General features: G+C 42.7%; 1 protein-coding gene across 2 annotated transcripts in view; it reads left to right on the forward strand.

The window, feature by feature from the left end:
• DECR2 (2,4-dienoyl-CoA reductase 2) overlaps positions 1-5856 on the forward strand; it is a 62682-nt gene extending 56826 nt beyond the window's left edge. For both annotated transcript variants that reach the window (XM_078663048.1, XM_078663047.1), the window contains exon 10: positions 5424-5856. Coding sequence is in view for 1 of the 2 variants with exons in the window: in XM_078663047.1 (XP_078519173.1) it covers positions 5424-5458 (35 nt within the window). In the remaining variant the exon portion in view is untranslated. The remainder of the gene's footprint in view (positions 1-5423) is intronic.
• Positions 5857-11467: the final 5611 nt, after the last annotated feature.

An 11467-nucleotide genomic window follows, 5' to 3' on the forward strand; every position in this document is an offset into this window, starting at 1 on the left:
CTTTGTACCTTTCCATATGACGAACACGTCATCGATGAAACGCCACCATCTGATGACGTGTTCAGAATAATCATCTATGTGGGTCTGCATGAGGACGTGCTTCTCCCACCAGCCAACGTGCAAGCACGCATAGCTGGGAGAGAAACACGCCCCCATAGCTACACCTCTAAGTTGATGAAACAATTCCTTATTAAAAATAAAGAAATTATTAGTCAGACACATTTCCGTCATATGGAGTAACATTTTGTTGTGTTCATTATAACAGATATTTCTGTTAGACAGGAAGAATTTAATAGCATTCAAGCCATCTTGATGATTAATACTCGTATACAAGGAACAGATGACCATCACTAAGAAGTGATAACCATCCTCCCAAATTACATCTTTAAGTTTTTCCAAAAAGTGTCCTGTATCACGAATAAAAGAAGGCAAATCAGCTACATAGTCATGAAGAAAAAAATCAACGTACTTGGACATTGATTCAAGCAGGCTACCTTGAGCCGAAATAATGGGACGTCCTGGCACTGGGGTTATCTGTTTATGTACTTTAGGGAGTAAATACAAGGTCGGAGTAATGGGGCACTCTGTTCTTAAAAAATTGTACTCATCCTTGTCAATCAAACTTTCCCTCCTCCACTTAGATAGTTCTTTAAAAGTCTGATCCTTAACTTTCAATAGAATAGGAAAAGCTACCTGCTTATAACAATTGACATCACTCAATTGTTTTCTAGCCTCTTCCAAATATGCATCACGAGGCCATAAGACAATATTCCCGCCTTTATCTGCTTTATTGATTATAATGTTCTTTTCTTTAGTAAGTTTATCCATTAGGCGGGAATATTGTTGCTCTCTATACTGACCTTTTTTATTCATAGAAATGCATTTTTTGTGAAGAGCTTTAAGGTCATTAATCACACAATCACCCAAAATATCAATGGCATCTCTTGCCATGACCGGCATAAATGTCGATGGTGGGCGAAAGGGAGTAAGGGCAGCGTTAGAGGTTGAAATACCCATACCTAAAAGATCTTCTTGTGTGTTAAAAACGATATCATCATTATCATCTGCTAAACTACTAACTGTACGTAATGCAGATACATCAGCTACTTGAATGCGAGTACTAGGCTGGTTATTAGCATTGATCAGAGTTGCTTTAACATTTGCTTTCTTAAGTTTGTGGAACTTTATAAGTTTTAACTTCCTGATAAATTTAAAAATGTCAATGCGAGATTGTACATATTTAAAGTTGCTTTTTGGACAGAAAGAAAGTCCCAAAGACAGAAGCTGTAATTCTGCAGTATTTAATTCGAGCTCAGTCATGTTTATAACAGTATTTACATATGATGTAACTACGTCCTTAGATTGGCTCTCATGAGTATTCAATTTCTTTTCTTGAAGCCTCCGCGCTTTCCTCCTCTCTTTACGTTGCTTGTTCCGTCTGCAACATTTTGTATAATATTTCAGCAGTTAGGAAATCACTTTTGTTTGTAATCCTGAAGTGAGTTGCAAACAAAAGTTTCAATAGGATAAAAAAAATCAAAACACTTTACTTGGTGATGGGCAAATGATAAATATTCGATTTGCACACATTATCATTTTACATTTAGTTTGATCAGTATAACTGCATGTCAGTGGGAATGATTGTGGTCATTTTAATGGAAAATGTCTGTAAATGACAGTTCACTAACACATCATGCATTAATAATGCATTTAAAAGTGAACATTTTTAAATATGAACTGAGAAACATTCCTGGCCTCTTGACAATATTATTAGGAAACTAATTGTAGCAATTTAGGGGTCATGTGTACCCCTATATGTGGGCTAGATTGTTATTATACATTGTGCAAACATTTAGTCTATTAAATCACACAAAATAGTTATTTTTGTACAGCAGACACGCTGAACTCACATATTTGAAGGTGTGATAATGAATAAGTAGGCATAATGTGAAGTAAAATATTTGCCTAGGATCACTCAATTTGAGACAAGTTTATGGGTCAAGCGTATTAGTCAACATTTTGAGAATTTCTTATTTTTTTTAAGGCTTGTCCACAGACCAGCTCAGCATTAATGTCCTAAATTGGCACCTGCTGCAGTATGTCCAGAAAATAGGGAAGCGGAGGCTATAGAAGACTCATGTTATGCACTAAGGCTTTATATGTATGAAGTACAGCCCTGCAGTACTATGCCCCTGCCACCAAATGCACATAGCGTGGCATGACCGTAGAAGGGTGAAGCAAGTGTTTTCTCTTTGTGAATTAATTTGAGGCATTAATATTGCAGTCTAACTTGACCTTTTTAGGCTGCTTTGTGGCCCTGTTTTTGAGGAAAAAGTAATGGAGAGAGGACAACACAGTTAATGTTTGTGTGGCCCTGTGGAAAGAGTAGGATAATTTTCCTTGAACACAAAAATCAAATGGTTAATAGTGAGTTGTTGCAGCGACATACTAAAATAGCTTCTTTTACTTGAGGGTTGGAACTTGGCTGTTTGGATATAGGGTGTTTTCTGTAGTTTCAGGGCTGCATAGTCTGTACGTGTTGATGTATGGGCAGAGTTTCAGATGTTCATTTCTAAATAGGGGAGATGTTTTCTGTCTTGTATGGTGTACTGCTTTGTGTATGTTGATATTCGTGTGCTGTCATTAGGGTGTGATGTACCTAGTGTATGCGTCTTTGTGTTCTGTGTCCGATTCCTTCCCCATGTCTGGTTGTCAACCAAGCTCCTGCTGCAGTTCAAATGTAATACTTACTTATGTCTTGGTGTAACCAATGAACAAAAACCTATAATGCAAATGTAAATGTACATGGATTTGTATAGCGCAAATCACCACTGGTTTCTAAGCGCTTGCTTAGGGAACCCGTCCTGGTATTCCCCTGTGAGATAACCCCGGCAGGGTATCCGCAAGGTGAAAGCCAGGCATCCCGCCGCGAGGGGCCGTTGTGGAGATTAAGCAATCTATTGCCCAGAGTCGCAGAGTGTGTACCCATGAATCGATTAGGCACCGAAGCGAGAATTGTCGAGTCCATGGACATTTTTAGGACTCAAGACCCCGCCGAGCCAGGAATTGAACCCTGGTCCCGGGCTGACCTCTGCTTCCAGGTCTGCCTCCTCTAACCAGTGAGCCACACTTCTCCATAATGGGTCTAGCTATGATTGGTCACTTAATTCCAGAGGAGCCGACAGCAGTAGTTACCAGCTCCATCGAAATTATGAAATCCAAGAAATATTGAGGATCTCTTTAGTTTGACTTGGAGATTTAGGCTGCTAAAAGCATCTACATTTCCAAGGGAAGGTTGAGAGCAAAATGAAGATTTAACAGGGCAATCAGACCGCCAATTCCATATTCCCTGGTATTTCCTCATTCCCCAGAGTAAACTCAGTGCTCCATCTATAATCCCCGATAACACCACACCCTGGGCTAACTTGTGTAGCTAATATTTTGTTATTATCGCCTTATTTATCCCCTTCACAGTGAGCCGCAGGACATTGAAGGTTATTCAAAATTGTTGCTTTTGGTATGCAAGAAAAGGTTTCCAAATGTTGTGACTTTCTTCTCACATATTTATTGGGTAACACAAAAACAATTTTCTTTCAACCTTTTTGGCATAGTGCGTTTGGATACCATACTATTTCTATAAATCGCCGGGGTGCTTCTCAAAGGCTCCCACTCGCAACATTTTGGCAGCAGTTCCTACCAGTGGTTCCTTGCCATCATCCTGCATTACTTTAACTGTAAGCAAGAACCAGTGTTCTTACAAGCGAGCTAGCGGAGGCCCAAACCGCATACTATACATGGTTACTGCTTCTAGCTGATCTCTACAAATGCTGTGCTGTGTAATGTTTTACTTAGATTTAAATATATATATATATATATATTTCTTAAGCTGTTAATTGCTGTAAGGAATGACATTGCCATTAGCTAATTTGTTGTTGCAAATGTTTGATTTTGGCGGTGCTTAGCCCTAATAAACCTAAAGGAGCGATACAGAGGATCGGGGCTGTATGAGTCCCACAGGACGGTGGCTTCTAGGATTAGAACAGACATCTTCGCTGGACAATATTCTTAAGTCAACTCCTAAGAGTTTTTTTTTAAACTTAAGAGTCATTCAGGATGATAAAAAGCAGTTAGGGTCAAATCATCTCCAATAATGCATAAAATAAGCCAATTGAGAGAGGTCATAACATAAGGGAATTAGCTTAAACCAAAATATACTGTTCAGCAAAAAACTAGCATACATCTACTCAGTATATAAGTCAATGGAGAGTCTTAGTATAAGTCAGCAAGAGGACCTACATGAAGTCTGCCTCCAAGGAAGGAGCCAGATGGTCAAAATAGAAATCAGCAGACTGTGACGTAAAGATTGCTCGGTTTGATAGGCAGGGAAAAGTCTAGAAGCATAAATGTGCAAAGAAACTAACATGGAGCCTGCCTTTGAGAAAGCAAGCAGGAAGCCTTCATATAGTCTTGCACACATCCCAGGAAGGACACATTTTATAGTTTTCAGACCTTGAAAACCACGCATGCAATATGGTGTAAAGTGAAGCAATAGTGACAACAACCAATGACTTTTGTAAAAACAAAATACTTAAAATAAATAACATTTGGGGACGACTTACCTACTAAGAATTAGCTCATAAGGAAATGGTTTTACAACACTTAACTACAGTGAATGCACAGACTTAATAAAACATTGAACAGACCTAGGCAAAAGGTCTTCAATATTGCAGCATACTAGAACATTCAGACATGGCTTCCTATTAAGACACCCAAGCAATTGCATTTTGTTCAGTACAAGAAAACAACACCCTGAAACCAATCCCATTTCATCTATTTTATGAAAACAACAAGCGCAGACGAGAAACATGCACATAGGAAACTTGTGCATGCAATTTTAAAAGCCATATTATCTTCAGCAACTTTAAAACGTATGTCTGTGCCAACAGGCTGAGCCCGGGTAATTTAAATTTGCTGCCTATTCATGCCAACTTAAACACATGTATATAGACAATATTTTCTAATTAATACAACATTTTGCAAACAAATTAACAAGGCATAACATTTAGAAAATAGAGGTAGCTTAAAAGGCGTCCAATCTGGGACTACAGTTCTTGGACAAACCACAAAATGGATTTATCAAGGAATTGAATATCGTTGTGGAAAGATGTTGCCTTGTCTCTCTTATTTCCTCTGTGGCTTGCAACGCTGCTGCTTCCTCTGTGTGTTCCTATCTGGTGTGTAATGGTGCAGTTCCCTCTGTTGTCTGCTTCATGGCCTGCAATGCTGCCGCAAGCTCCCTTCCTTGTTTCGTGCGTGGCCGTCAATGTTGGTGCGCTTTCTTTTGTTGTCCTGTAATGTTCCTATCCTTTTGCCAATGTGTCTTTTAATGCTCCTCCATAAACATCCATGGGTGCTCCCTGCAGGTCGCTGGAGCACAGATATGAGGAAAGACGAATGAAGAGCGAATCGGCCTCACCAATGAAGGGACCCCCCCCAACCGAAATCTGCAGCCCCCACTGAGATTTGGAGCAAGAGCTCATGGGAGGAGAGCTCAGAGAAGCTGACAGCATCATCTGTGGGGTTCCTAAGCCTGGGAAAGCTGGGTGTGCTTGCCCTCCGGGCAACCTTTTTTATACCTTGGTACCAGCCATGAGCCCAGGGTCAGTTCCCCTCACCCTGGGGGACAGTGCAGCTCACTCGCCTGCCACTCTCCTGTTTTAGCCAGAGAGAGCAAGGGAAGAAAGGAAAAGCTGCTTCATGTCAGCGATCTGCATCTATTCAGTATATGAGATAACTGTTTGACATAGGCACCCAGATCTATCAATTATAAAACGTGATTAAAGAGTGATTTTGCAATGATTTGTCATTGTGTCTTTATTTGAATACATTCTATTGTAGTAAATACCAGGAAACTCTTAAAAGTGTGTGTTTGGGATGCAAAAGCGTTATTCTGTTTCACAATTAACTTATTTCACTATTCTCATGCACTAGTTTACCATGATTGCCTGCAACATGAAATTATGTTTTTCATATCAACAATATTTCCACTTTTCCATTTCCCATCAGAAATGTCCTAATTGTGCATAGTGCAAAGCAGCTTCAAATCAGTCGAGAAAATTAACAGTCAGTCCATGTTGCGCAAGAGATTGAGTGCTATCCCTCCCGGCCCGTAAATACCAGTGGTTAATTCCTTGTAACATTGGTTAGTATGGTGCATGTGACCTGTTACGAAAAGCTTATTTTATTCTTAGCGCTTAATTAGGCAAAATGGATTGAATATACCATCTGCTCAGTGTCAAAACTGCACTTTAATTCTGCTGCCATGTTTAGGCTTCATCTTCCTGCACCAAGGCAGAAATGTCTGTAACTGTCATAAGAATGTTGTTCCCGGTCACCTCCAGGGCGGAAGAAGGCAAACACAAGTAGACCACGGTCTTCAGTCGTTGCACAACTGAGCCTCCTTTCTGACCACCACCGTCTAATAGATCCTTGTGATCTTGGTGAAGCTGCGGAAAAAACTCACATGGTAAATGTGATCCACTCATGGCATAGGTCTGTAGTGTTGTGAGGGATACCTTATTATTTGACTTTTGGTTAATCTTTTCCATCACATGAACTTATGTGATTCTACTCTGTCGATGTGGCACCCACCATCAGTGTGGACTTTGGCTGCCTCAGGCCGCTCCTGGAAATACTAACACTTTGGAGATACCTATGTGCCTTTTTTAGCTCTGGCCTAGAGACCTCTTTATTGTGTAGCCTGCTTCAAGTTTTTTTTAAATAAATCCATTTTATACACACACTCACTCATACCTCCTCTGCTGTAATTTCATTCTCCTTTTGCTTCCGCTCACCATAGCCTACAGAATAGGGCAATGGTCACCCCAGTTCAGCCATTCACACTCTTCACTGTGAGCGACAGAATTTTGTTCTTGCACATGTACCAAAAAAAGTCACTTCAATGCTATGGCTGGTAGGCCAATCTCAGGTTTCATTTTATGTTTTTAAGGTGTTTTGGGATGGCATTTGTGATAGCTCATGATTTACTTACTTTTTTGCTAACATATGCAACCTAGCTTTAGACAGCTTTCATGCCTATTTCAAATGTTTGCAAATAAAATCTAAATTTACTGCATTGCAGGTTTGCCATGGCCAGACCTATTGACTTTGCCAACGTTTTTTTTTTTAAGTAAGTGTTTGAGTGTGAACAGATGCTAGATAAGCGGGCACCCTGTTACACCCACGTGCCAGAGACAACAATTCGATTTACAAATACAGTGAGTGTTTAGCTTAGCCGTCATATTAAACAGACCCCGACCAAGCAATGCAACACTCCCAGACACATTGCTAGATGCAAACTCTAACCATTTTTACAATGTACTCAAACCTTTACATCCTTAGTGACCTTGACATATGGTTTGGCAAACCAACTCAACACACAACTTACAGAAACTCGTTCCCAATCCCCCACACATCGCTAGATACACATTAGATGTAATCTTCACAAACCCAGACCTAGTCACATTCCAAAGGATTACTCCAGTCACAAGATCAGGCAATTGCCTTGTTGCTTTCCAACACAAGACACTACACCTCACCCAACTAAAATCATATCCTCGACTACTCATCGACCTTTAAACAAGCTGAATTCGGGTGAACTTAAAAACCTGCTTACCTTCACACACATATCTGGTCACAATCCCTTCTGAAACAAACACTCTATTGATGGCTCCAGAAAACATTTGCTCTCTTAATTCCTTTGAAAATATCTACCAGTAGCAACTAGATAAAAGCAAAATTAAAAAAGATCAAAAAAGCTAACTGCTAAGCTTTAACACAACTGGCTCAAAACAAACAACTTTTAAGGCAAGGTATGCCTGCACAAACACAACAGAATATAAAGTTCACCAATCACAAAAGCAATACTATTGAAGCTGAATCCACAATGCAAAGTGTGCCAATAAAGAATTTTATAAAATACTCACAGAATTGTGTAAGCCAAAATGCACAGGAGCTAGAAATACCATTTCTCGAAAATCTTGTGACAAACTGGCAAATCATTAGACATCTGAAACAAATATGTTAGATTCTTACTTAAAAACGGCAGCCCCCAACTCATTTGAAACAAAACCCCCCATGGAAAGGCAAACTAAGCCACTTGCGCTCCTTCAAAGAGCTATCGCCAACTGAATTTATGGATCTTGTCAAAATGAGCAAGTCAGCCAGCTGCCCTTCTGACTCGTGTCCACCTCAAATCTCCAAAAACATTCTATGGTCAACTTCAGCGCCCTCCCAATCAGACCACTCATCAACAACTCCTTACTAGGAATTTTCTTAGAAGGTTTAAAGCACAGCTTTCCAAACTATGTGGCGCGACACATTACTGTGTCGCGACCCATATGTAGGTGTGTCGCATCGGCAGAGTCGAGCTGCAGGGGCTCTTAGAAGGGGCGAAGCAACAACAAGGCCCTATTAATATGCACAAGGTCTTTAAAGACCTGTGAAGTGCTCGGGTGCGGCTGTGAGCGGTCCCAGGCTGCCACACACAACGAGGGGGGGCGGGGCAGGGGGGTGCGAGGAGGGGCTGAAGTAGAGAAATGTCCGGGTTTTACAACAGCGTCCGGGAAAAACATCCAAATGTCCCAGTTTTAGTATACTGTTTAGATCACCCCCGCGGGCCTTCCAGCAACAGGCAGAGTGGCGCTGCAGGGGCTCTAATATGAACAACAACAAAGCCTTATTAGCACGTTAAATGGTCTTTTAAAGACCTGTGAAGTGCTCGGGTGCAGCTGTGTGTGTGCCCCTGGAAGCTGTCTCAGCCCAGGCCGACACACACAACGGAGGGGGGGGGGGGGGGGGAGGATTCATTTGTGGATAGTCCATTTGGCAAAGGGCCCTTCAATGGGTGAATACGGTGGGTTATTGGGTCCAGGGGGCTGGCCTGGGGCAGCACCGGGATTGCGGTGCATTGGAAAGAAAAGCTGCTGAGAAGCCCTATAGAAGCTTTCACATTTACATCATTCTGCACGCTGCGGCTTGTAACCTTACAAAAACATAAACAATTCAGTTCAATGGAGAATGCCCGTGTGAGCCATGGGCATGGAGGAGTGCGGGGGAGGGAGTGGGGAGGGGCGCTGCACACCTGGTCACCACCAATACAGGAAAATATTAAAAAGATTTAAGAATGAAAGCAACATTTTTTCCTCTTTGTCACAGACCCTCATGGAACCCACCGAATATGTTAGTCGGGGGAGAGGGAGGGAGTGAGACAGAGAGGGAGGAAGACGGAGAAACAGAGGGAGACAGACCGGGAGGGAGACAGAGAGTGAAACAGAGAGAGGGAGACAGTCAGAGGAAGAGGGAGTGAGACAGAGAGGGAGTGAGACAGAGAGGGAGGGGGACAGAGAGGGAGGGAGACAGAGGGAGGGAGACAGTCGGAGGGAGAGGGAGGGAGGGAGACAGTCGGAGGGAGAGGGAGTGAGACAGAGAGAGGAAGACAGGGAGGGAGACAGAGAAGGAGTGAAACAGAGAGGGAGGGAGGGAGGGAGACAGTCGGAGGGAGACAGATGGAGGGAAAGTCCACCTACGCCACTGATTCCCTCACTAGTACCCTTTAACAGTGCCCCTCAAGTCTCTGTGTGTGTGGGGTGTGTGTGTGTGCGGGGTTGTGTGTGGGTTGTGTGTGTGTGAGGTGGTGAGTCTGTGGGGTGGTGTGTGTGGGGCGGGGTGTGGGGCCCGAATCCTCGCTGCGCTTCCTCGCATTACCGTGTCCCTGAAAATTGTTTCACAAAAGGGTGTGTCACCAACATGAAAAGTTTGGAAAGCTGTGGCTTAAAGGCACACACACATGGCCATTGTTAAAAAAAAAAAATACCTAACCAGGCCAATCAAGACTTCCAGCATCAACATAAATGGACCATTCCTGGGAAAACTTTAAGAACGAGCAGCCTTCGACGAGATATCACAGTTCTTTGTAAACAATTACATACTTTCCTATCTCCAAACTGTATTCCGTCCAGGAAAAGGCACAAAATCAGCCACAATCTCTATTTGGGATGACCTTGAAAACGCAATAGACCGGAACAGGATTGCTGCCCTGCACATGGTTCTTTAACACAGTTGATCATGACACACTAATCCACAATCTTGAGGAAGCTGGACTAGAGGGCACGGATGAACAAGAACACAAGCAACCCATGACTGGCTTCGCCCTAGTTAGGGCCCTGCAGCTAGGCATAGTGTGGTTCCAGTGAGAGTGTGTACAGGACCTATGTCTGGGCTTACCTGTACCATACCTGGGCTGATGAACCCTAACAAGGGAAAACATGGTCCTGGGTTGCTTGTGTTCCAGTTCAAAGAGTGTGGGAAGTTGGCCTGGCATATGATGTCCACTATTTATTTTATTTATTTAGAAGTTTTCTATAGCGCTAACAAGACCCGAAGGTATCAGAGCGCTTTACAGTAGTGGGCATGAAAAAGAGAACAACATGAAACAAACCCAATAAAAGCAATCGGCGACAGACAATTAGGAAAGAAGAAAAGTTCGGACAGCAGGGCTTCTCAGTACTGGATTCAACAATAACGCATGGATTCTGAGACGTTTGCAGCTCCAAGTTATCCATAACCAAGGGAGCGGATCAGGCACAAGGATTTAAGTTGGCTCTTGAATTCTGCATAGGACGGTAGAGTTCTGATGTGCGGGGGGATGGCGTTCCATATTTTGGGGGCATTTCCTGAGAAAGAGCAATCCGCAGTTCTCTTCCTTCTGGTTTTTGGTAGGATGAGCAGCAGGGAATTAGAGCTTCTCAAGTTTCTGGCTTGGCCTGCTTTTTTGAGCTTGTTAGCCAGGTATTCCGGTTTGCCGGTGTGGAGGGCCTTGTGGGTAAGGCAGGCCGTTCTGAAGGTACTTCGCATTTCCACAGGGAGCCATTCGAGTTCTTTGAGAGCCGGGGAGATGTGATCATATTTTTTGCAGCCTGTGATCATTCTTGCTGCCGCGTGAAGTGTTGTTTTTAGTGGAGCCAGGTGGGATTTGGGGATGCCTGTTAGGATTGAGTTCCCATAGTCCAGTCTTGATAGAACTAGAGATTGCGTGGCTAGTTTGAGGTCCTTGTTGGGAATGTAAGGTTTAATTTTGTTCAAAAGTCTGAGGTTGAAGAAAGCGCTTTTCGCCGAGTTCTTAATGTGATTTGACAGGGTTAGTTTAGGGTCTAAGGTGAAGCCCAGGGATTTAACGGAGTCGGCTAGCGTGAGGTTACCCTTGAGAGCATCGATCGACTTTAGCCACTCGGTGATTTGAGGGTTATCTTCTTTGTTTGAGATGAGGAGTGTTTCTGTCTTATCGGGGTTGAGTTTCAGGTGATTCTTTGTCAGCCAGTCTTGAACTTCATTTAGGACATCGTTGAGTCTCTGGATGTCTTTAAGAGAGGAGATTTCCAGGTAAATCTGCGTGTCGTCCGCGTAGAGG

Source organism: Lissotriton helveticus, chromosome 10 (assembly GCF_964261635.1).
Source record: "Lissotriton helveticus chromosome 10, aLisHel1.1, whole genome shotgun sequence".
Taxonomy (NCBI): domain Eukaryota; kingdom Metazoa; phylum Chordata; class Amphibia; order Caudata; family Salamandridae; genus Lissotriton; species Lissotriton helveticus.